Source organism: Phocoena phocoena, chromosome 8 (genome assembly GCF_963924675.1).
Source record: "Phocoena phocoena chromosome 8, mPhoPho1.1, whole genome shotgun sequence".
Taxonomy (NCBI): domain Eukaryota; kingdom Metazoa; phylum Chordata; class Mammalia; order Artiodactyla; family Phocoenidae; genus Phocoena; species Phocoena phocoena.
The window spans coordinates 85,866,092-85,892,582 of NC_089226.1; the positions used below are offsets into that span (position 1 = coordinate 85,866,092).

General features: G+C 48.2%; 1 protein-coding gene across 1 annotated transcript in view; it reads right to left on the minus strand.

The window, feature by feature from the left end:
• ABTB2 (ankyrin repeat and BTB domain containing 2) overlaps positions 1-26,252 on the minus strand; it is a 181,786-nt gene extending 155,534 nt beyond the window's left edge. The window contains exon 1 of the mRNA XM_065881835.1: positions 25,370-26,252. Within this exon, the coding sequence (XP_065737907.1) occupies positions 25,370-26,252 (883 nt within the window). The remainder of the gene's footprint in view (positions 1-25,369) is intronic.
• Positions 26,253-26,491: the final 239 nt, after the last annotated feature.

A 26,491-nucleotide genomic window follows, 5' to 3' on the forward strand; every position in this document is an offset into this window, starting at 1 on the left:
AGTCAGAAGTCAGACAGATGGAAGAATCACGTGGGTCAGACAGGCTGGCAGAAGGCCCGCCCAGTCTCCTCCTTCTGGAAAGGCACTGGCCTCAGCCGTGAGGCAATCTTCTTTCTTCCCAGGCCTGCAGTCTCACGAGTGATGAAACCTACTATCAAGGGAGAACTCATTCTTTTGACTGTGAGAAATCCTGCAATGACAGTCTCCATCCACAGCACTGGGGTGAGGGACTTGAGTTTTGCAGCTGGAGAGAGCTGGGTGTGAGCCTGGCTTTGCCGCTCACTTGCTGTGTGACTTGGGGCTGGTTGCTTAACCTCTCTCCAAGCCTATGTTGCTTCCTCTGCAAACCAAGGACTTAGCATCTGCCCTCCTATTGGTGTTGTGCGGATTGAAAGAAATGACGTATGCAAAATCCTTAGCGCTGTGCCTGCCCAGAGTAACTGCTGAATACACAGTTCCTGTTACAACTGCAATAGGATCATTCATTCCTCCAGGACAGAAACCACTCCTTCTGTGTCCTTCATGATGCCTACAAGATGCCGGCCACAGGGCAGGCATTCAAGGAACCCTCGTTGGCTAAACATTCCCACTATCTGGACCTAGTTAGCTGTAGGTACTTCAAAAGGAATATTTAATAACACCCCCTCCTTGTCTGGTTTAGTTCTGAAATGGAAAGCAAATTAGCCACCAAGCCACCCAGGATTCTGAAAACATGTGGTCTCTAATATTATCACACCTTCCATTTGCATCTGCAGCCAATTAAAAACAAGGATCTGTGAGATGAACTTGTCTGTAATACTTGACAACATGCAGCTCAGACCAAACGTGCTCACTAAAACTTGAAGCACATCAAGGTGGCATCAAATTGGAGACAGACTGAAGAAGAGACGTGGCACTTCAATTCATCTGGCATGATTTAAGATAGCATTAAGACAGAAAGAAGCCCAGTCACCAGCTATTCAGGACTTAAATGGCTCTCTCCCTCAAACCTATAATCTGAATATTTAAGAAGTGCTTTTCGGGGGTTTCCCTGGTGGCACAGTGGTTGAGAGTCCGCCTGCTGATGCAGGGGACGCGGGTTTGTGCCCCGGTCCGGGAGGATCCCACATGTCGCGGAGCGGCTGGGCTCGTGAGCCATGGCCGCTGAGCCTGCGCGTCCGGAGCCTGTGCTCCGCAATGGGAGAGGCCACAATGGTGAAAGGCCCGCGTACCGCAAAAAAAAAAAAAAAAAAAGAAGTGCTTTTCTTCCAGAGAGGAAAGGTTACACTAGAACAAATATACACTGAAGTCAGTGGATATAATAAATAATAATTTCTCTAATATCTGCAACAAAAAGATACTTGTGAGCTTCCTGTTCTCATTAATGGTCTGTTGAAACTCACTTCAAATAAAAAATTTACCCTTCCCAGCCTAATGTGCAGATGTCTTTCTCTACAAGACTGGTTTTTCCATTCTACTTTTCCCTCCGGATCTCCCAGCCCATCTCCCCGCTACTTCACCCCCAGGTCTCCCAGTGTCTCATTTCCACAACATCCACTCTTCCCTCCTCTATAGCCCACTTATGGTTCTCAGACCAGGAGGGCTCCCAGCATGGGAGCAGCATATGGCCACAGGACTACAGTGATTGGTTCAACGGTGGGCACGTGACCTAAGTCAGGCCAATTAGAGCCAATGAGACTCATGCAGGAGTTTTGTTTGAGCTGTCAGGGAAGCTGCCTAGTCCCCTTTGCTATTAGGCCTTAAAGCTGAAGCTGCTGCAGGCAGTTTATAATCACAAGAGAAAAGCTGCTGGATAATGGAGCCAACCCAGGGGCAGAATCCAGAGAAGCCAGCAAGCAAGAGGAGACAGGGTCCCAAAGACACCACTGAACCCCTGCATCAACACACCCCTGTAGCCAACCTTACCATTAGGACTTTTAAAAAAGCCAATAGGGGCTTCGTTGGTGGCACAGTGGTTAAGAATCCGGCTGCCAATGCAGGGGACACAGGTTCGAGCCCTGGTCCAGGAAGATCCCACATGCCATGGAGCAACTAAGCCCATGCGCCACAACTACCGAGCCTGTGCTCTAGAGCTCACGTGCCACAACTACTGAGCCTGCGCTCCAGAGCCTACAAGCCACAACTACTGAAGCCCGCACGCCTAGAGCCTGTGCTCCGCAACAAGAGAAGCCACCGCAATGAGAAGCCCACTCACCTCAACAAGGAGTAGCCCTGCTCGCCACAACCAGAGAAAGCCCGCACACAGCAACAAAGACCCAACGCAGCCAAAAATAAAGATAAATAATAAATGAATTTACTTAAAAGAAAAGCCAATAAATGTCCTTTTGCTTTAGTTGGTTTGAAACGTGTCTGCAACATGCAGAGTCCTGACGTAGAAACTTTAGATGGAAGCGCACTTATAAGTAGCAAATTTATGGCTTCTTAGCATCGGTTAAATTACTTCGAATGTGGGAATCATGCACTGGATTACCCCAGAATTATTAATATTATTACTATATTATTATTATTAATGCACTGGATTATCTCAGAATTCCTTCCCATCTGCCTGCCCTGAAGAATGGTCACAGGACTGGCCGTTTCTGACCAAGTGGGAGCTGACTTGGAAATGCTGACGGCCTCACTTGGGTAACACTGTTCAGGGTAACAGGTCTTGGGTAATGACAAAGCACTGGTCCCTCGGGAAACCTCACTGCTGGTCCTTGCTGTGTTGCTTTTGGCTCTGTGACCTCAAACAAACCCTTAGCCTTTTCCATAGGAGAATGAAGCCACCTGCCTCTAACACCAGGAGAACGGGAGCCAGTGCAGCACGGTACTTAACAACATGGTCTTTGAGTCAGGAAGACTGGGGTTCAAATCCCTAGTCCACCCTCAACTAACTAGGTGATCTCAGGTAAGATGCTTCCTTATCTGTAAAAGGGAAATAGTATTATCACACAGGGTCATTCTAAGGATTAAATAAGATAAAGTTTGTGAAGTGTTTAGCAATGTACCTGGTATATAGTAAAGACTCAATAAATGTTAATAGCGGTGAGACCAAATGTGAAAGAACGTGAAAGTACTTTGTAAAAACCATAAAAACCATATTAGGGATTATCATCATCACCTCTCCTCACTCCTAAACTGCTCGTGGGTTATGTCACAGTGTGGGATAAAGGCAATAAACTCCATGAACTGAACTCAACTGATAAATTATACGCGACCTGGCAAAGAGGGGGAGAGAGGGAGAGAGAGAGTTGTCAGCGCGGCACGAGGCTGCAGACTCCATACTGTAACTGTCATTTTGTCAACAGTGTAGCACACTCCCCAAGAAATAATCAGCGCAGTTCACGGAAAATGCGATCAATAGCGACCTGTTAATTGTTCCTCTGGAGGCCTGGAACTGTGCCCAAGCTACAAACACTCTGGCCCATTCTGAACTTTTCCAGAGCTCCATCTGCAAAAGTACAAGATCCCCTTCCTGATTTTTCAATTGCTTTGAACGACTTCACGGGCAGGATGAAAATGTGCTTCTTTATGAATGAGAAACTTCAGTTGCTGGACTTGGCAGCACTGATTGCCAAGAAGCCCAGCCGCGGGGAGTGCTGCCTTACGGCGGACCCCTCCTATTTTCCACTGGCACATCCCATAAAACGAGTGAGGGCTGGGTTTCCAGTGGGCTGCTCGCAGAAAAGAGACAGCCGTGGTAAAACCAAAAAGATATTCCTTCCAGGTGTTGGAGAAAAAGCCCCCCCACCCCCAGACCAAAAGGACACTGGTTCTTTTTCAGTTTGGGAGCTTTAAAAACCACACAAAACAAGCCTAAGAAGTGCTCACCACGAGCAGACAGAAGGGTCACTTCAAAGAACCCAAGTATTGCTTAATGTGGAAAAAATTAAAGCTTGAAAATCAGGTCCATAAAATGTAAGGAGTCTTGGAAAAACAGCCCCATTTGATTTTGCAGTACTCGTTCAGGAAAATAGATTGATTGTTCTCTGGCTCTCTTTTCTAACTGCAGCCTGTATACCCGCCGTGTGTATTTTGGACTCTTTCCCATCCTGCCATGATTTCCTGTCTAAGTCTGGGTCCCATGGTAACTGGAGAAATTTGGCGTGCTGGCCCCATTCGCAAGGACTGGCCACTTGAGGGATGCCAAGTGGGTATCTTCTTCCATAACAAACACAGCTCTCTTCTGGTTTTGTGGCAGGGTTACTCTCTTACTCATAAAATCTTACTAATAAAGTCTTCAGTTTATAAATGGATCTCCCCACCCAGCCTCTCTCACCCACCTCGCAGGAAAATGAAAATCTTTTGCAGAATCAGAAGACCCATGGATTCAAAATTCCATTTTACAGGACAGAGGGGCTACAAGGTTGCTGGGGGGAAAAAAAAAATCAACAGTTTTGCTACTAGCAAAAGAGTCAAACAGTTTAGTAAAAATAAAATCAAATTTATCAGGTGGGCAGAAGTTATCCTTGAAAATGTATTTCCTAAGAGCCCCAAGGATACACTGATGTGGGTCACGAGTTTTAGATGTCTGAGGGCTGACTTCTATTTATCGTTCAGATCTCAACCCAAATGACACCATCTCTAGCACTGCAGCAACCCTGTGCCCCCAGTCTGGTTTAGGGGCTGGGGTCTTCCAAGTACAGCACATAACAGACTGCGTAACAATTGCCTCTTTAATTTTTGCTCCCCAACTAGAAGCTGCTCCCTGAAGGGCAGGGACTGTAACTTTTCACCCGTCTTCTGACACAACGCTTGACGTGGCTTAGGTGTTCTGTAAATGTGTGTAGAGGGTCCTGTGGGCAGACTGACCTAGACCACGCCACAAATACAGGGAATTAGCCTTTGTAACCTCTCTTTGCCTCTTGTGTCGTCACTGCCCACCACCGATGGCACAGTTTTAACCCTCCTCTTACATAAAGACCTCCCCCTAGGAAATGACACAATAAAACCATTCAGGTTAAGATCAAATGGAATCATACCTCATTAAAGCATGCCCCCCACCCCCCAGACCAGGACACCTGTGCTTCCCTCCATGCCCCCCAGCCTTGACCTAAGGAATTAAATCTTACTTGTAGAATTTCAGGCAATCACAGGGGTAGATTGTTTGGGGTTTTTTGTTTTTGTTTTTTTAAGGATGAGGGGGAAGAGGTAGCTCCCCATCTTGTTCCTGAAACCTCACCGATGACCGACTCCGGGCACTTGGGCAAGCCAGCATCCGGGGACTCAGGGAAGTCCGTCCAGCTCAGCCCTCACCAGCAACGCCTCTGTTGATTTTGCTAATAGAGCAAACAGACCCTCTTTGAAAGAGGCAGAAGCAGCAGAACTCCGCTTTCCTGCCCATTTCCTCTGCCTTATTAAGCGAGAAGAACTGGTTTCAGTATGAAACCCTGAAAGCCACAGAGGGCACAATCTCAGAAGTGTGTTCGGGGGGTCCCAGGGCGTGGATGGGTGCAGAGGGCACCAGAAGCATGGGAATTGCAGTGAGCACCGAGGGAAGGGCCTGCGTCCCCGGGTAAGGCAATAACCAACAATCACCAGCTCCACCTGACATTTTTTTTTTAATATTTATTTGGCTGCGTTTGGTCTTAGTTGCAGCATGCAGAATCTTTAGTTGAGGCATGAGAACTCTTAGTTGCGGCACGTGGGATCTAGTTCCCTGACCAGGGATTGAACCCGGGCCCCCTGTGTCAGGAGTGCGGAGTCTTAGCCACTGGACCACCAGGGAAGTCCCTCCACCTGACTGTTGACTGTTTTACAAATGTTCTACTATTGGTTCTACACGTGTTGCTTCATTTGATTCTCTCAATTCAAAGCTATAACACAAGAACTACAATTTCACTTTTAAAAATAAAGAAACTGAGCTGGGGCTCAGAAAGGTTTGATAAGGTACCCACCCCCCAGAAGTTCAACAACAGGTAAAACTCATGGATGGTGACAAAAGTCAGAATAATGGTTACTTGGGGAAGGGAATGGAAACTGACAGGGAAGGGCCATGAGGCATCTCCTGGGGCGGGAGCGTTTTAAATCTTGGTCTTGACCCGGATGGGTCACACAGGTATATGCCTGGCGAAGATTTCATCAAGTTGTACACTTCAGGTTCTGCCCTTCACGTACCTTAATTTAAAATTAGGAAAACAAATAATTCTTCTACCTCAAATCACACAGTGAAGATCCCAAAATTGAAACCAGGTTTCCTTACCTCCAAAACCTATGCTCTTATCTCCTCTACTTTCTCAGATTCAGAGGAAAGGGGTAAGACATGAGGATCATTTATGCCCAGAGGCCAGGGACCTACAAGCACACCTCTGGGGTGTCTCATGAGCTGCCCCCCAACTTCCTTCCCCTTTCCCTTAAGGGTAGGAGCATCAGGTACAGAAAAGCCACCGGCAAAGGTCATGATGTTTGGTGGTGGCAATGGAAGCAGAGAGGTCTCAGCTCATACCAAGGCAAATACCATCAGGTCCAGCCCAAACATCTCCTTCCCTCGGAAAGCAAAAATCCTGGCCGTGAGTGCTCAAGTGATTCCAGTGAAAGCCTCTATATCTAGCACAGCAAGGGCAGAAACAACCCTGTCTTTGTCCAGCTACTTTAGACACACACAGGAGCTCATGCCCAAGACCTGCATAAACCTAAGAAATAAGGCAGCTTAAATATCCCCACTGTTCTGTGTTCTCATGTGGAAGCCGCTGTGGCTGGAGGTGGAAAAGCGTGGTTTTCAGGGTATTTTGACAGATGACAGGCAATCTCAGGAGGTATTAATGGTGGCCTATGGCCCCCTATTGAGAATCCACTAATTTTATAGCCTCAGGCACACAAATTGAGTGTCTCATAATCCTTGGTTCATGACCATTTTGGGTTAGGTATAATAATGTGAACTCACCTCCAAAACAAAAGCTAGAGCCTCGCAAACCATCTCCGCCCCGCACACCTCAGTTCGTCCCTTTCCTTCTTCCAACACAACGTGACCATCGTCCCATCACCCGCGTTTACCAACCTTCACTTTCGCCTTTACACGGTATTTACTGTGGCTGTGATGAAGTGTTTCAGTACATTTTAAAATTTTAACTTTGTAAAAATTGTACCATGTTGTATCTAATCTTCTGAGACTGATTTTTATTTTCGTGTATTATGTTGCTAAGGTTCATTCAGCTCCTATTTTTCCTCCTATCCATTCACTGCCAGCTGAAGTTTCACTTACATTTTTGCATTTCACCTTTACAACAGCACAAGGCAGCTACTGCCATCCCTACTTCATACGTTAAATAAAATAGAACAAACAGGGAGAGGGGCTTCACATTAAAAAAAAAAAAAAATCAGCTTATCTGGGATTAAACCCAGGTTTGTCTCCAAAGCCCTTGATCTTTCCACTATAACACTCAAGACGTGTTCACGTACGAGTGGGCTCCCCCATCACACTATGGGAAGGGTCACCAAAAACCTCCCACCCCAAATAGTCATCATCATCATAATGGCTAACATAGTGAACACTTATATGCCAGGCACTGTTTCAGGCATTTTAGAAGATAAATTCCTTTAATCGCTACAACTACCATATGAGGTAGGTGGTATTATTTCCATTTTACAGACAAGTAAACTGAGGCACAGAGATGTGAAGCAATTTGTCAAGGGAGCAGTGGCTCCAGGAGTTGAACCCAGACAGTCCGGCTGCACATCCAAACCCTCAATCACAAAGCTGTACGCCTCTCAGTCTACAGAGGAGGACAACCATCTGAATACGAGTGACTAGGACGGGTGCTGGCTCAGAGGAGGCCTGTGCTGAGTTTGCATCTGGGTGGTAAGTATGGCACTCCCACAACCTGATCTATTTATTTATTGAGGAAGGCCCTGACCCGAGGCCTCTGTCCCAGAAGAGCTGCGTGCAAGGGCTGAGTAGAGAAGAAGGAAGCGAGTGAGAAGGAGGAACAGCAGAGGAAAATACAGCCGTCCTTGGGCTTCCCTGGTGGTACAGCGGTTGGAGTCCGTCTGCCGATGCAGGGGACACGGGTTCGTGCCCCGGTCCGGGAAGATCCCACGTGCCGCGCAACGGCTGGGCCCGTGAGCCATGGCCGCTGAGCCTGCGCGTCCAGAGCCTGTGCTCCACAACGGGAGACGCCACAGCAGTGAGAGGCCCGCGTACGGCAAAAAAAAAAAAAAAGAATAAAAAGAAAAAGAAAATACAGCCATCCTCAACAAAGAGCAGCAAAACTGGCTGGCTGCTGGTCTCGGTCAGGGGCCTAGGCCTTGTGGGGAAATGACCAGGCTCTGAAAACCACGGCTGGAAATGCCAAAGGACAGTGTCTTAAAGAAAGGGCACAGAGGATCCTTCTGGAAAAACTCTGACATTCTACTTACAAGGTTCTTATTTGGTGTACTCGCAATAACCTAAGGATTTCACATGATTAAAACTCACCAGCTTCCAGAAATGTAAGTCATAGGCTTTGAAGTCTGATCACACTAACCTCAAATCCCAGTTCTGTCCCATGCTGTGTGTGACCTTGGACAAGTCATTTAAACTGTCTCCAGGCCTCAGTTTCCTTATCTGTAAAGTGGGAATAAATAATAGTACATACACCTCCTAGGCTGTTGTGGGGATGCCATAAGATAATCCATGCAAATCACTTAGAATCTTGTCCTATCTCATAGTCTGCACTCAATAAGTATCAGCCTGTGTTCTCATCTCCACCACCTCACAGTTTGGTTGAGAGGATTAAACAAGATAGTATCCAGCAGAGGCTGGCTACCTTTATCTTCTCCAAGGCAACACTCATCCTCACCTCCTCCTGCAGTGACCCTAGGCAGTCCCACCGCTCACAGAGGAGAACTTCACAGACCAGCCTCACATGCCACCTCTAAGGGGACCTTTGCCCAGTGTGCACCCTCAAAGGAGCCCCGAAGGCAAAACCCAAATCCAAGTGATAGAGGATGGGATTCACAAATGTGAATCACCTGAGGAGCATTTTAAAAACAGACATTCTGGCCCCCCTTTTAGAGGTGCTTACTTAATACATCCAAGGTAGATCCCGGAGTATGATTTTTTAAAGTGTTTCAGCAATGAGCCAGGTCTGGAAATGACTGATTTAAGGGGTTCCTGTATTTTAGGAAGGCGGGGGAGATGTGTGGACTCGTGCTACACGTACACACATGCACGCACACACACACACCCACGCACAGGGTTCTTTAGAGGTTTGAGGGGCCCCAGTGCTAATGGAAGAGACCACAGCACAGTAACTAACAAGGCAACTATTTGCCAAGAGGAGTCCAAGTTACCCTTTAACCACGGGTGATCTGTCAGTGCCAGGGAAGCCTCACAAGGGACAAGCATTTGGTCAGCCTGGGAGGGCCCATGGCGGGGCCCACGCTACACAAATGTCAACACGATGATGTAATATCCTGGCCCTTGTCCTTCTTTTCTTGGAAGCATCTCATTGAGGGTCGTGCCTCCTTCAGTAGAACCATGAACAGAAGGAAAGCAGGGACATCACCATTGCTAAGTAGCATTTGGATTCCCCGGATTTAAACCCATCTCTTGTAACAATTGTGATGAAAATTACTCAAAATTCCCTACACATGCTTCCAAGCCATTTGGATTTCATTACAAGTGGCAGATTTAGCACATTCTAGATGTGGGCAAATGAGTGGCAATTGCATAACTACCTGGGCATTTCATACCACAAATTAATCCTATAGAAATAATCCGACTCTGTCTGATTATACTGTTTGACTGGTGGTGCTGGTTGCACAGCCCAAGCCAGCAGGAGGGAAGCAGGCTGGTGGTTACCAGGTGAGGTACTGAAATAACAACTGCACAGTCACGCTTTTCACCCCCACCATCGTCAAGAGAGAAAGAAAGAAGGAAGGAAAGGAAAAAAGAAAAATAAGACCAAGTGGAGGCCCATGATATACAAATGTAACTTAGACATTCACTTAAAGAGTTAACGTTCACTTAAAGACCACTTCTGACTAGACAGCTAACATTGTACATCCTCAAGTAGAAAATGCAAACAGCACCTAAAAGTGAAAGTGCACCAAATGCCATTGCCTGGAAGCAACTGGCATGCTCCTGGTGGTTGCCATGTGCCAGGCACTAGGCTAAGGGCTTTATTTTGCACTTAATCCTCACAACCACCATACCCGGTAAGCTCTCATATTGTCCCCATTTTACAGATGGGAAAATTGAGGCACAGAAAGGTTAAATAACTAGCTGTATGATCTGGGCAAGTGAGTAGTGGAGTCAGGGTTTGAATCCAAGCCCCAGTTGTGAGCAAACATCCTCTCAGGCCCCTCTACCCATCACATCAGCGAGGCCTCTTTGGTCCTACTCTTCGCAAGGGATACTCCTTTTAAAGCCATCCTCTGCCAGGATTCCACTGAGAGTTCTCTTAGGCTCAGTCCTCACAGCAAAGGATGCAAAAGGACCACAGGGCATGTGAAGCACTAAAAACCTTAATCTCTTGGGTAAATTTCAAGTTCCAAGGAGCCACAGATTCTGGCAGGAGCTCTCCTGGTGGCCGCTCTCCAAGTGGACGTGGCAGGCTGGCTTTAGGCAAAACACCTCTGAAAAGAGTTCCCCTCAAATGGTGGGAGGAATAGGCAGTTCCTGAATGAAAGTGAGCTCAGAAGAGCTTCTAGTTCAAACAAACATCCTCTGACTTTATGACAAGGGGTCATCCAACCAGCCCAGGAGGAAAGAAGAGCCTTGGTGGAAAATAGCAGAACTCAAGCTCAAGTCCTACTGCCCTTAGTAGGAGCAGCAGCAGAGACAGTAGCAATAGCTTTCCCCCAAGCCTGTTTCATTGTCTTGAAAATGGCAACAATATCTACCTCCGGAGGATTACTGCCTGGCTCAGATGAGAAAACCCATGAAAAACCCTGTAACACATGTAAGTTGTTACTATGTGTCAAGCATTCTGCTAAGTGTTTTTTTTGTTTGTTTGTTTGTTTTTGCAGTACGCGGGCCTCTCACTGTTGTGGCCTCTCCCGTTGCGGAGCACAGGCTCCGGACGTGCAGGCTCAGCAGCCATGGCTCACCGGCCCAGCCGCTCCGCGGCATGTGGGATCTTCCCGGACTGGGGCACAAACCCACGTCCCCCGCATCGGCAGGCGGACTCTCAACCACTGCGCCACCAGGGGAGCCCTGCTAAGTGTTTTATACATATTTTGTCATTTTGTTTAACCCTCACAAAATCCCTGTGAGGGATTTTAGATCACCATTTACTTTTAGATCACCATCTCACTGATAAGGGACAACTTCAGAGGCTGATTTGCTCCAGGCCATGCAGCTTGGAAATCATAAAACCTGACCTCGTGTCAAGGGTCCAGAGGTTAGAGCCACACAAATCAATGGCCTTAATCTCCACATCCATGAATCTTCTCGTTTCTGCACAGAGGGCTTCAGAGAGGCTAGAGAATGGTTAAAATTTTGAGACCTCTGAAAACCCAGAAAGCTGGCCCCAAGTGACCAACCGATGACTCACTCTAGTGGCCAAGTGTCCCATGGAACTGTCTGCAATGATGGAGATGGTCCATATCTGCCTTGTCCAATCTGGTAGCCACCAGCCTCCCACGATGAGTGAGCACTAGAAACATCACATGTGCAACCCAGGAACTGATGTTTTAACCTTATTGAATGTTTATTAAATTTCAATAGCCTCACAAGGCTAGTGTCTGCCGTGTTGAATAGAGCAGTTTCCCTCACTCACAGTATGTCACGTGTCTTGGGCTCCCACTCCAGGAAGGCTGTAAGAAAACGCTGCTTCCTAGGGCAGGCCTTAGTGTGAAGGAATAAAATAAATTATTCCTGGCCCAGAGCAAACACCATCGCTATGATTTTGGAACCTCTGCAGCTGGAAGAGAGAAATGACAGATTCCAAAACAAATGGCCTCGCCTCGTTTTTTTTTCCTTTTAAAAGAAAAGAAATGAAATGCGTAGAAAGTCCTTGATTAACTTACTTAGGAAAGGCTGTCACTTTTTCAGGTGACAAATTCCTTCGGCTTATGATGACACAAGGGCTGAAATATGGTGGAAAGAAAAAACCAGAAGGTAAACAAGAAGAAGCCCGGCATTCTCTAAGGTGTCATAAATCAGGAGGGAATAGACTCAAGAAGCTAACAGCTTCCAAACGCTCTTTCTCTGAAACTATTTTAAGCAACCCACACAATCTCTCAGAGGTTATTTCATTCACAGCAATAGAACAGAAGCAACGTGCTTCGCAGAGTATAGCTTTAAACTCGCAAAGAAACAAATACCTACACCACAGCCCTCAGGCCTGTTAGGTTGGCCACCCCTCTGAGAAATGTTACTATTTTAAGGCACCTAAATGGCTCGGTTGTTCAGAAGCTGCGAGGGAGGCTTTTCCTCTCACCCTCTTGGACCAACCCATTCATTTCTTTGCTCAGGAAATCACTGCATGTGTTTCATCCCCACCCAGGCAACTGCCGAGGACAGAAGTAGGGGAGGACAGAGGCAGCATGGCAAGTGAGGAATGGTGCACAACAGACCTTGGTTTGAATCCGCCGTGTCATTTACCAGCTATGCTACCTTGACCTCTCTGAGCCTCAGTCTCTTCAGTTGTCAAATGAGATTAAGAAGAATACATACCTCATTGGGTAATTATAGAGATTACTCGATATTATACACATGAAGCACATAGCATAGGGCTGGAACTTTGTAAAGGCTCAACACATGGCAGGTATGTACTGGGGATCACAGCTGGCTTCTCTGGGTAGGAAGGGAACAGGATGTGGTTGAGTGGAGAATCCAGAGTAAGGTTGCCTGGGTTTAATTATAATCTCCACCTCTCATTAGCTGTATGACCTTGAGCAAGTGACTGAACCTCTCTGAGCCTTGGTTTCCTCCTCTTTAAGATGCAATTAATATCCCTCATTTAGCAGCGGGATAAGTAACATTATTACATGGTGCCACTGCCATTCTAGATCTAACTTTGCTCTTTTCATGCAAATCTAACAGTTCAAGCTTCTCTTGGTTGTTCTTTGGTAATCCCACCGGAGGAGCAAGCATGGCTATGAAGTGAAGGAAAGTCGCCATCCTGGGTAGGGCAGACATGAATGCTCCAGAACAATGATTCTTTTACCATGAATAACAGCTAATGTCTCAGTGCTCAATGAGCACCAGATTCTCCCAAGAACTCTACCCACATGGTCTGCGCCCTACTCCAGATAATTTATATCAGAATTTCTGGAGGTGGGGACTTAAGACACACACACGCTTTTTTTTTTAATTTTTTTAAGCTCTCCAGGTGATCCTAATGTGAATCCAGGGTTCAGAGCCCCTGAAACAACTCTATGTTCGGAACCATGGTATACCCATTAAACAGAAGAGGAAAACTGAGGTTCAGAGACCTCAGTCAGGAGGGGCGACTCTCAAAATCCATCTCTTAGCCACCTGTGCTACCTGAGGAGCAGAGGTCAAACTATTTCACAGGCACTTGGAGCCTCCCAATGCCTTTCTGAGACTCCTCCAGGCCTCTGTGCCCTCTCAAAGCACCCAAGACGGTTCTCTTTCTGGCTAAATTTCTGACCCAGACTTGACTTCCAGGAATCCAAAGCTGTCCGGAAATGGAGACTCGCTTTCCCAGACCTGAAGGACACATGCACGAAGTCTCAGCAATCCACAGAACAACTGGAACTAATTAAACAGACCCCACGCTAATGACGGGAAACTGTGGATTTGATGATCTTCATTAAAGGCTGCTGGTTGTCTATGAAGAAGCTAGAAGGCAAAATTTAGAGGGGCTCTTAAGGCCATCAACCGAAGAATTATAAGACTGAAAATTAAATCTCCACTGCCTGAGGCCCTATCCAGCCCTGCTGTGTGGCACCTACCATTGGGAAAGGCAAAGGAGGGCAATGTTTCAATCCATCATGTGATTAAGGAGGGAGGCCTTTCCTCCCAGTTAAGAAGATCTGGAGGCCACCCTCCTGCTCAATCTCTCTCTAATAAAGTTTGAGACAAGCAACCAAAACCACACTCAGATCGTTGGCTCAGCCCTCCTTCTTCCATACATAGCTGTTCCCCTTTCAATCAATGGCCAATCCCTCCTTTCAGTTGCTCAGACCATAAACCTCGTTGTCACATGGATTCCTCTCTCATCCCTCACATCTAAGCTGTTGGCAAGTCCCGTTGGCTTGAACTTCAAAATACATCCATAACCTCTTCAACTGACACCCAAGCCACCATCCTCTCCCACCTGGATTACTGCAAAGGCGTCCCGAGCAGTCGTGCTGCTTCCTTCCATGCTTGAGACTACTGTTCATTTCCAACAGGGCAGAGAGGGTGATCTTGTTAAAATGCAAATCCGATCACATCATTCCTGGGCCTAGGCCCCTCCAATGACTCCCAGCAGACTCAGAATTGAAAGCCGAGGTGCCACACAGTGGCCTACAAGGTCCTACTTGACTACCCACCCCTCCCTTCCCTCTCCAATTGCATCTCCTACTACGCGCCCTGCTCCCCCTCACTTGCCCCGCCAGTCTCCTTGGACCCAATGTGCACTTGCTCCCTCTGTCCAGAGCTGTCTTCCCCAGCCTGGCTGGCCTCACTGTGACTCCTCCAGCAGGTCTTACCCTTCCTCATGATCCACTGGGCCTACACCCTCCCCTCCTTTGTGTCTCTCATATTCATCTGTTCTATCACCATGCACAGTAAGTCCTCAACAAATATATGCTGAATAAAAAAGCAGAGGTAGTCAAAACTTTTAGCCTCTCCCTGGATCCTAATCCCAGATCCTCCCACCGTAACCACCGTCTGTCTCCTCCAAGACCAACATGGTAGAAAACCCAGGATACTTTACAAGCATCCACTGGACAGGTGCGGGTCCCTGTAATGCCTTTGCAGAGGCAGCTCTACCCCAGAGGCCCTCTCACCTGCTACTGAATTGGGTCTCAGCATAGTCCTGGCCTGCCCCGCTCCTCCTGGAAAGATTACATCCAGAAAAACAGCTGCAAGCAACTGGCTTCCAAATGGTGTCCCCACATACAACGTGATTTACCCAGCTGCTGAGATGAGTTAAAGAAGCAGCACCAGGCCTCTGGTTTCCACAGAAGCCACTCTTTTTTGGCCACGTGTTCTGCTTTCTCCTGAACATTTTATAATCTTCAACTTGGGGGTTTGTAGAGTGGACGGGCTGGTGGGGAAGAGGGACAAGCTGCCCCACTCACCCAGCTCTGGCGGGGACCGCCCCAAGCCCTGCTCAAACCCTGTGACTGAAATAAATCGGGGTTCAGAACCCGTACCCCTTGGGGTGCTGAGCTCCCCGTCTCAGCCTTGGAATTCCTGGCAGCCTGTCATTTTCACTTACTCTCACTTTCCCTGCCTTTGAAGAATCGGCCCTGCCAACTGCAACAAAGAGCATTTAAAAATATCTTGCTGGATTATACTGCCCTGCCTTCTAAATTCCTCACAATGTCTGTCTGTCCCACATAGTATAAAGAAGGGTGTAGCATATTTAATTTTTTTTTTTTTTCTAGCTGCTCCCTGCTATAAATATCCGAGGTCAGATAGGCGGGCTGCAAACACCGGCTGCATGAAGTCACCTCGGGGCCAATCTCACCACCAAGCAGGCCTGCCAGGACCTGGACACAGCTGCTGAGTGCTGGTGGGGTGGGCTGGCCAAGAGTAGACAGAACTCATCCTTCTGAGGCAAGTGGGGGAAGAAAAAACTCTAAGTAGAGTAATCATAGTGAATCCCAATATAAAAAGGATGGCATTTAGTCCCACTACCTGGACCGTCTTCCAAGAGCGCGGCCAGCTCCATCCTGGGCTGCTTCTTTCCCAAGGATAATAATTACAGGGCTCGACCTTAGGAAAGTGATTTCACAGTGTCCATGTGGGGTCTGGAAACATTATCGGAGACAGAAGGGCCATTGGAGAATCTAGTCCAACCTCTTCACACCACAGATAAAGTAACAAACAGCCAAGAAGAGGGAGTGATTCACTCCAGGTCATGGAGAGGCCAAGCTCCAGCCCAGAATCTTCTGGATCCACATCCTTCACTCTCTGAACTGGACTGTCCCAGACACTTGTGCACATATACTTGCTTGGTCCATGAACCTCGGCTTGTGTTTATGAACAGCTCTCCTCACAGCAAATACTGCTTTTCATATCTTAAAAGGTACAGACTAAAAAAAAAGTTTTAAAATTTCAACAAAACTTCGCCTCAATTTTAGGGATGATTTTCATGCACTGCAAGACCTGTTTCACCCTCTTTGTGTTCCCTTTTAATCTCTCCCCACTCCTAAACTTTTATCTCTGATACTTCCAAGTTCAGCTTTCCTGTGTGATTTTTCCATCATGGGCCTGACCACCCCCCTCCCAAACCCCCACCCAGCTCACTTTTAGAAAGCGAATGATGGGTCCCAAACCATTAACCATAAATAACTATATATGTACTTTTGTAAAATGTTCATGAGATTTCTCTTTTCCAAGCGACAAATTCCTTTATAACGCTGGGGTCAGGAAAAGGTCTAATACCTGAGTTATCGGCTAAGCCATTGATGACCTATCACATTTTATTACTGCCAGTGGAATTCAGCTGGACCCTAGGGAGTCCATTCCAGATGGCACTGAGCTATAAGGTGGTTCCACAATGTCAAACATTTAACATGATGATTGAAATCTTTATTATCAATGCTCTGGAAACAACTTTAGCAAGAATTAGAAGGTGACTAAACCTCTTTGAGAATTGAGCTGTTATTTTCCAAAACGATAAACTGTAAACTGAAGATATCAAGCCAGACTCATAACCAAAGTTCTGAGACCCTCTTATCCTGTTTTCTGTCCCTCTCTGCCTCTGTGTTTGAGAATCCTGCCTTGGCAAGAGTCAGTCCAACAGCCTCATTTAACGGGTGTGCCAGCCTCGACCTTCATTCCATACTGGGATTGCTTTGGCCTGAAATGCTATGTGCGGAGCCCTGCAAGAAACACCGAGTCAGAAGCCAAATTGCATGGGAGAAGCAGGGGTGATGGCAGTCTTGCTCTTCAGGCCCTCTCAGCCCAGGTTTGCTCGGGTAAAGTCTTCTTTCGTTACTTGTATTGCTAGGACAGAGGCCAGGGGCATTTTTGAGGTCAATCTTTCAATCAACAAGAGGGGTAATGGGAGGTCTGGGGCTGTGGTTAAGATGCGCTGGGGAGCAGACACACTCCATTTCTGAATTATAAAAATGAGTTTTGGAAAACTCTCTTCCTGCACTCTGGCAGGCTTCTTAACATCTGGATAAAAGATGTGGGAAAGTTTTCCTCTTTACTGTGTTATCTGCCCTTCTCCTCATCATGCATCTGAACCTTTCCAGCCGAACAGGGTCACTTGCCATTTTCCAACACACACACTCTGGCTTCCATGTCTTTGCTCACACCACTCCCTCTGCCTGCAAGCCTGCATGCTCTCTGTACCACCTTCCCTTCTCTGTCCCAGCTCCACCTGCCCAAGTGCCCCTGGCCCACATGCCACACCCTCCACAAAGCAGCCCCAACTCCCTCCCTCACACCCAGCCAGGGCTCACCTCTCCCCTTTGAGCTCTCCAGTCACCAGAACTTCAAGGTCCCCATCTAAGGGGTAGACAGTATATCTACCTTACAGAGGGCCTTGGGAGGATTAAGTGAAATAGCTCATGAAAAGCACCCCTAAATGGGCAGTGAGAAAGATGAGGCTTCAGCATCGTCCCTCTCATTTGAATGCAGGGACCCCAAACTTCCTTGGAAGAATCCATGGACATGCTCTGCTTTCCCTACTAGATTCTAAACTTCTTGACAGGCAAGATAATTCCAGTCCTCCTCCATGGCCTTGGATGTAGCTGGCGCTCAGCAAGTAGTCGATTAACGAGGCCGGCATGGCATTCCTCAGGCTTACTTGGGCTGTGTTTCTGAAGTTTCTCCTCCCAATTCGGCAAGCTGCTCCAAGCCTACTGCCAAAGCTGCAAAACCATTTAGGCCTTTCTTAAAACAAGCAAGAAGATCACAAAGTATGTTTACATGACAGGCCAGCAAAACACAAAACACCTGCTGTCCTGTGGCTCAGAACTTGGCAGCGGCGATGGGCAGGGTCCCATAGCAGAATGAATTTGCAGGGCCTGGAGCGTTGAGTTTGCACCATCACTATCATCCTGGCGGGGTCAGCCTTGAGCTTGGAGGGAGGGTCAGATGTCAATGCCCAATGCTAGCCTGCTTCATCTTGAGGGCAACAGAGCCATAACTGAACAAGGTGCAAAGGTGCTTTTTCCAGATCCCGTAACTTCCTCCTACCTATTAGTCACCAAGGAAAGCCTTGTGACTAACACTCATCACTCTGGGATTTGGGTCCCGATCCTCCCCTGCACTAGAAATGCCCACTTCGGCAAAAGTGAACGTGACTGGCCGCAAACCAACACAAGTTTGCAAAAATATAGCAGTGATTAGAATTAATATTTTATGTGCCAGGCTCAGTGCAAAGTCCCTTACAGAGACTTTTAGTAAATCCCACAAACATCCTACGAGTTGGGTACTCTTTTCAGTTCTATTACAGAGCAGTGTTTCTCAACCAGGGGTGATTTTGCCCCTCAAGGGACATCTGTCAATGTCTGGAGACATTTTTGATGGTCACCACTGGCAGCTGGAGGTGGGGGAGGGAGGGTGTTACTGGCATTTAGCGGGTGGAGGCTGGGATGCTTCTAAGCATCCTACAGGGCATAGGACAGCCCTGCAACAAAAGTTATCCAGTCCAAAGTGCCCCAGTGACAGGCTGAGAAATCCTGTTACAGAGGAAGAAACTAAGGCACAGCACTGACCTTGCCCAGGATCACACAACTCAAAAGGGAGGGCGCCAGGAATGACACCCGGGCAGCCCTACCCTGTGCTATGTTCTCAGCGCTCAACCCAGAGGCAGCTCTGACATCCTGGGAGCAATGAGTATGCCTGCAGGCACAACCACCCGTGTATAAGAGCCGGCCCCTCATCTTATAGTTGGAGACTCGAAGCAACTTGCTCCAGGCCTTCGTAAGAAGCAAGGCAACTTGGGGCCCAACTCAGACTTCAAAGCCAGGGCATCTCAGTGCTCGCTATGCAGATTCCTTCTCTCCCTGTGCTCCTGGCACTGAGATTTCAGCCGAAACCGTAGTGGACTCTGAGGAAATCAAAGGCCCCTTCATAAAGGCTTTTCCGCCAACTCCAGAGCAAGTGAGTTGAGTGCCCTGAGGCCAGTGGCCTAAACACGGGCTCCCTTTGGGTTCTCTCCTCCTGCGTGTCCTACTTCTCCGGGCCAGCTCTCCCCGCCGTTAGAAGACAATCACGGTGCAGGTGGCAGCTTTGCCATTCAACTGAGCTTATTGATCACCCAGCAGCTGACACTTGTAAGGCCCTCCCTGGGCGGCAGAGTTCCCCGCCCCTCAGGAGCAGCAATAAAGGCTCCTTAAAATCGATGGCACCTGCAGGACACACTCTGGGACCGTCAGCAAGCAGCATTTAAACAGCCTATCACAGCATCCTTCGGAGGAAGACCCACCCTGGGCCTTGATGCCTGGTCTTCAGCTTGGTTGTGAAGATTCTCTGGCCTAATGGATGTAAAGAGCCCGGATGCAGCAGACATTAACAAGCAAGATGTATAGCAGGTGCTGCTGTGAGTCTGACCCTCGCCTCCACTGGCAGGGGAAAAATACTGCCCTGGTCCTCATTACCTTTGTTTCCCTGATTCTTCACACAAAAAGCACAGGCCTAGGGCTTGCGCGATATGGGGCTTGGTCCCGGCCCGGCCATTACCAAGCTGTGAATCCTGGGCTCCCAGAGACCCTTCTGTGAAAGAACATCCCATCGATGGATTTTTATGGGCACCAGGCGAGATCCTAGATAAAAAGGTTTAAGGACCTGTGCAAAGGTTACGCCTATTATTACAGCTGTAGAAGTGTGGAAACAGAGGCCAAAGCATTCACCCACTACACTACTTGGGGAAGGACAGGTAGTGATGGGGAAATGGGATAAGGACCAACCTGAGGATTCGCAGCCCAGGGTCTTTGGCTTATTTTATTACTTTATCTTTATTGGAGTACAATTGCTTTACAATCTGGCTTATTTTAGAACCTTAGGTGTTGTCCGTGCGACCCAGGAATGTCTCGGTAGTTGATTGCCTTAGTGCCTTCCTCAGATTGGAGGTAGATGGGGTGCAACACAGATGCACCCTCTTCAGAGCAATAGTCATCAACAAATTGCCCTCTAGGGCAGCTCTGCAGGCAAGGCGGGATTGGTATTGCTATTCTTAGGGGAACTGAGTGCCTCTGTCTTTCAACTCAATCTTCCTGTGGATCTATCTGTTGCCCATCAGACGTCTGCTGTGAAACGCCCACTATGGGCAGTGCACACTGAAGGAAGCCCCCCCAACCTGAAATCCCTCCCATTTACCTTTACTTATCACAGGTGACCTTGGGAACCCTGCTCAAAATTAGGGGATCAAAAGTTTGAATGATGTCCCTGTGGTTTGGGTACACTCCAAAATGCTGCCTCTATTCATCAAGAACTTGAAATTCTCTTCCATGGTAGAAACAGGGGAAAGTTCTTCTGAGGGGGTTGAAGGATTTCGAATGAAGTTTCTGGAATTGAACATTTTGTATTGTGGGATCAATCATTTGCCTGACTGCCATTCACGGAGCCCCTACTGTGTGCCAGACCCCATGCGAGGCACAGGGGAGACAGTGATGCCTGTGAGTCCACAGTGTGATGGGAGAGACACAAACAGGAAACAGTTCAAGAATCTGCCCTGAGTGCTGTGGAAATTCACAGAGAGGTGGCCCTTCAGCCCGCACGGAGGCAGGTAAAACCTCCTGGAGGAAACAGAACATCCCCGCCTAGTTCTAACTACTTAAGGCTGGCTTGCATTTCTCAGGCATTCAAGGAAAAAAAAAAAAGTTTGCATTTCCAAAGCTTGTTTTGTTTCAGTTTTACCAGCTCTCTGGGCTTCAATAAAACAGTCAAAGAGGAGGGAAGCTGCCACCTCAGCCCAGACTACCCAGGTGTGGAAACTGATTAAACAGCAACTAGCGGCTCAATTAACCCCAACTCCTGGAGTTGATTATCTCAATGGAAATCCATCCTATAATCTCCCTGTTAAATGAATCCTACAACTAGAAGAGTTTTCAGCCCTGCTGTAGATGCAGCCCTTTCATTTCTCGGCTGCAAATGAGATTGTTGGGACTCTACCTCAGCTGATAAATAACTGAATAATTCAGAAAGGTCCTCTGTCACTTTTTTTTTTTCTTTGCTGAGTGATCCTTAGACATCAGCAATATTGATATATTACCTACTACTTATGAAATTTCAGAGAGGCCCCCCTTGGCTGTCACTTAAATTAGCCCCAGTCACACTATCCTATTACTGTTTTCTGTTGTTGTTAGTAACACTTACTGCTAAAAGTAAATCCCTATTTGTTCATTTTCTCCTTGTCTCCTCCATTTGTTTGTAAACTTCATGAGAGGAGGAACCTCTCCCTCCCCCAACTTAATCCACAGCACTTTTAACTGTGGTGCAGGCAGGGTCAGTGCTCAATAAATATTTGTTGAATGAACTGCAACTATTTATTAAGCATTTACTATGTGCTACAATCTTTAATTCTATGCTTTCACCTAATCCTCATCAACCTTAAGAATTAGGTGCTGTTATTAACCCCCATTTTACAGATAACAAAATTGAGGCTTAGAATGGTTAAGAAATATGCCCCACAGGACTTCCCTGGTGGCACAGTGGTTTGGAGTCCACCTGCTAATACAGGGGACATGGGTTTGAGCCCTGGTCCGGGAAGATCCCACATGCTGCGGAGCAACTAAGCCCGTGTGCCAGAACTACTGAGCCTGTGCTCTAGGGCCCGCGAGCCACAACTACCGAGTCCACATGCCTAGAGCCGGTGCTCAGCCACAAGAGAAGTCACCGCAATGAGAAGCATGCACACCCCAACGAAGAGTAGCCCCCACTCGCCGCAACTGGAAAGGGCCCGCACACAGCAACGAAGACCCAATGCAAACAAAATAAATAAATTAAAAAAAAAAAAAAGAAATATGCCCCAGGTCACTCATATAAACAGCAGAGGTGCGCTTCAAATCCTCACTGTGATTCCAAAGTTTTTGCTCCTTACCGTTATGATAGAGCTACCTTCATGTACATCCTGGTTACTGCTTTGGAGCAGGAATATTCTCACCAAAATCCTATCATTTAACCTAGAGTCTCCAAATGGAAGGGGATTTTCTCTAATGCCATGGACATTCATGAAAGCTTAGTAAGAAAAATGGCCAAGAAGAAATCCCGAAGTGATGCTCAGCATCAAACTGATGTACAACGATGAGAGAGAGAGAGAGAGAGAGAGAGAGAGAGAGAGAGAGAAAGTAGATGAGAGAAGTTTCTATTTTCTACCAGATCCATGTTTATAAATATTGCCCTATTAAAGTGGTTTCTCTACCTCCCACAAGGAAGATATCATCACTTAATGACATTGCCCTGGAAACAGGGACACAGATACCAAATGAGCAAGCAGTATATAACTCCTGCTGCTCTACGAAGCTGAGATCATGTTTTATAAACACCATAGAAATTTTATCATCCATCTTGGGCTGAGCGAAACCATATTTGCCCAGCACTCTGAGTAATGGATGGGATTAGATGGATTAGGGGTCTTAAATTCCTGGTTGGAAGACATTAAAAGTTTAAGAGCCCTATATAGCTGACTCAAATGCATGTGCCCATGCTGTATAACTAGCAGGCATAACAATAAATATATACTATAAAGGGAAGACCAGCAGGACAAGACTTCGAACCAGCACACTCCCTCCCATGCGTAGCCATTTCCTACTTAGACTTCAGCTGTATAGATGGTAACCTTGCTGGCCTTGGCTTATTTTAGTACAACGAAGGTTTAGGATCTCTCCATTTCTTTCCTAAGCAGTTTATGCTTCCTTCTGAAGTCAGCTTTGAGGAATAAGTAATTCATTGTGCCTCTACTAAACATTCATTTCACTTTGTCTAAAGAGAATAAATCAGCCTGGTTATTGTTTACTGGGGCCACCCTCAGGTTTTCATGTATAAAAAATGAGCATCCATGTAACTCAGGGGAAGCGAATGGTCACCTGTCTTGCAGGAGAGCTCCCTGGAGACCAAGGAATGTATGGAGGGACACGTTTGCTCGGAACATCCCGGAGATGTGCTGCCTGTCACATAGAGTCCTGCTGTCTTGCATGGCTTAAGAAGAATTGTTTGGGGTGGAGGATGGGAGGGAAGAGGTAAAATTATAGGGTCAAAACCCCATCCTGTGAAGAAAATCCCAAGGAGTGATGACCTTAGATAAGAAATCTAGGGCCCTTTGGGATAGCCCTTTAGTGGAAGACACCTGTGTTCTAGCAATTTCTCATGACTCTACATTTTCAGAGGACCCTGGAGAGGCAGCTGCTCTTAATTGCCTCAGTTTACAGTTAGAAAAACTGAGAAATTCCTCCACCTGAGGGGCACCAGTTCTGCATGAAGGGCATGTTTTGGTTTTGCTTTGTTTCTCTGTCACCCATTATCCTCCTTCATTCTAGTCTGGTTCACAGGGTCATAGGCCTTTGTTTTTTCCCTCAGGAGTCTTCACTTCTCTGAGTTCAGTCTGGGCCTCCCCTCAGCCAAAAGCTCAGAACGCTTCCCCCCTGGGCTATGACAGCCACATGGAAATCCCCCTGCCCTCCACTTCCTCTCCTGGGGCTGTGTTCCTCGTGATGATGCCACAAACCTGGAGGGTAAACACAATTATCAGCTGTGACATTATCAGCTGAGATCCTGGACTGACCTCAACTCTGACCTAAGAGGAGGAAAATTAAAAGGCGTATGCTCTTCCTTCCATTCCAGCCCTCTCCTTTTGTCAGTGCTAGAATTAAAAACAAAACCCTTGAAAGTCAAAGTCAGCCACACTGGTAGATACAGACTGTCTTCAAAATGAGGCCTTAGGATGTCAGGTACTCTCCTTGAAAACTGGACCAGTGAAAACAAAGCTGCTTCTTCTCCTCTAGTGGCTAAAAGCTTGAACTCTGGAGCCTACCTGGGTTCAAATTCCACCTTGTCACTTAATATCTGTGTAATCTTCGGTTAATTATTTAACTGACGGGTACCTCGGTTTCCCCATCTGTATAATGGGGATAATACTATAGGTACCTACAGATTACTCAAGTTAACATATAAAGTGCTAAGAACAGTGACTGACACATTGTTAAGTGCTAATTTAAAATTTTAGCTATTATGATTACGTTAAACCACATTTAAATATGACTCCCTTTATGGCATTCCTACAGCCACATGGCCTCTTCCACTGACAACTTACTTGCCACTGAATGTTGCCCCCAAAATGGCCTTCCAATCAGATTGCAAGGATGTCTAGCCAAAGTACCATTCCAAATAACTGATGGTTTGCTGACTCCTGAAGTTGGAGTCTGGTAGGCAGTTTACTGCTGAATGTATGTCACACCGTTAACCTTTCAAGGGAAAAGGTCAGGCGCTTCCCTACCACCTTCTGCACTGAAGCTATGTCATCCTTCAGAGAAATGCAACTACCTAATGGTTTCTTTCCCGGACTTGACACCATGCCATTGCCCATCCCCCCACTCCTCTTCCCAATAGTGTGGTTTACTGACTGGGTCTTGGTTTCTTCTGGGAAAGTCCATAAGGTTGTGCATTTAATATAATACAACACAGGAGTTTTAATCAACTGCTCACTTGGTTGGTGACAGCTTTGAAAGTCAGGCCCAGGGAGCTAGGATGTGGTTCCCTTTCTGGGAATGGGATTCAGGAGTCACCAGGTTCCATCGCTCTGCGCACACAGAGTTAAGAACCCACCAGTACCACTCCACCTTCCAGGAGAGGGCCTGAAAGGCGTGCTTCAATCCAGCAAAGCCCAAGGTGGCAGCACCAAGGTCCTGGGCTTCCTGCTCCCTTCCTCCCATCCCGCTTACCCAAGGCTCAGGTCTTAAGAGTTTGGGCCCTCTGGCTACTGCTACTGGACTGGAGAGAACCGGGACAGAACCACAGTCGATCTGCCCAGCTCTGGGGAGAGATGCCAACTATAGATCCATCAAGCAAGGCAGAGAGCGACGGGGCAGTAAGCTTCGCACCAAGAGAGGTTCAGGGATGGCTTGGTCAAGAGATTCAATCAGTGAACAGCCCCCAGTAGCGACAACACGACGCAGAACAGAAAGTAGATCAACCACGACTTTACCCTCCAAAAGTCAGTCGCTGAAAGAACAATCTCGGGAAAGACCCTTTAATGAACTCCACCCGTAGACCGAAAGCTTTCTCTCAGGTCTTGAATTTCCTTCGTCCTAGGAAATTCACCCCCTGGGTAACCCATGTCCGACTTCTCCCCCACCCCGTCCATGGGTCGGGGGCCCGCGTGCTTACCATTGGCGTTCTTGCCGCAGATGAGATGCTCATAGGGCTGCAGGACGCCCCAGAGCTCGGCGTCATTGTTGATGACCATCTCCAGGGCCTCAGCGGACACCTCCCCGCCTCCGGCCCCTCCGCCGTCGGGGCTCTGGCTGGCCAGCACCCTGGCCCGGATCTCCTCCACCAGATTCTCCATGCAGGCGGTGAGCGAGATGGCCGCGTACTCGTGGATGCGCACGGAGATGCGGGTGTCCACCATCCAGCGGAAAAAGCGGCCAACCGAAAAGGTGAGGCCGCAGCGCGCCGACTTGCCCCGGCGCAGCCCGTCGCCCGCGCTCATGCTGTACAGGGAGAGCGCCTTGACGGCGGCCAGTGAGCAGCTCTCGGCCAGCGCCCAGCTGTGCACCAGGCGCACGGCGCTCTGCACCTCGAATCGGGTGCACTTGGCGTGCAGCACGCTCAGGCGCTGCGCCTCGCGGGCCACACGGATGAGCGCTCGGCGGAGCAGCCCCGCCAGGCGCCTAACCGCCTCGGCGGAGAACAGGGGCTGCCGCCGGCCGCCAGCACCTTTGCGAAGCACCCGGGCCACGTCTCCCTCGGTCCAGGGGAACTCCTCCAGCTCGGGGAGGCGCGGGCAGCGCGAGAAGAGGTCGGCCACTTCGGGGTCCTCGGGCAGCACCGTGTTCACCGTGTCCCAGCTGTTGTGGCGGCTGTTTATGGAGCCGGAGTAGCACCACCAGGCCGCCCCGCGGTGTTGCTGCGCCGAAGAGTTGATCGCCTGCGAGTTGGACTTGGAGGACGAGAGGCTGAGCGAGCGGCACGAGTCCCCGGCCCCATACCCGGAGTCCAAGGTCAAGTCCTCCAGAGTCTTCAAGGTGGAGCTGTACGTCCCGGCCATGGGGAGCCTGCCCGGGGAGGCCTCGCCGAGCGAGGGGTGCTCACAACTCCATGCGTCCTTCCCCCAGTGGGCAGAAACAAGCTCTAGGCTCTCCGGGGCGCCCTCTTTCCTCTCGGCGCCGCGGGCCTCGGCGGCCGCATTGCCCGCCCGCCCGCCCGGCGGCCGCGGGAAGGTGGGCGAGATTCGCGGCGGCCGGAGCCCCACGCTCCCGGCGTCTGGACTCGAAGCCGTCACTGGAA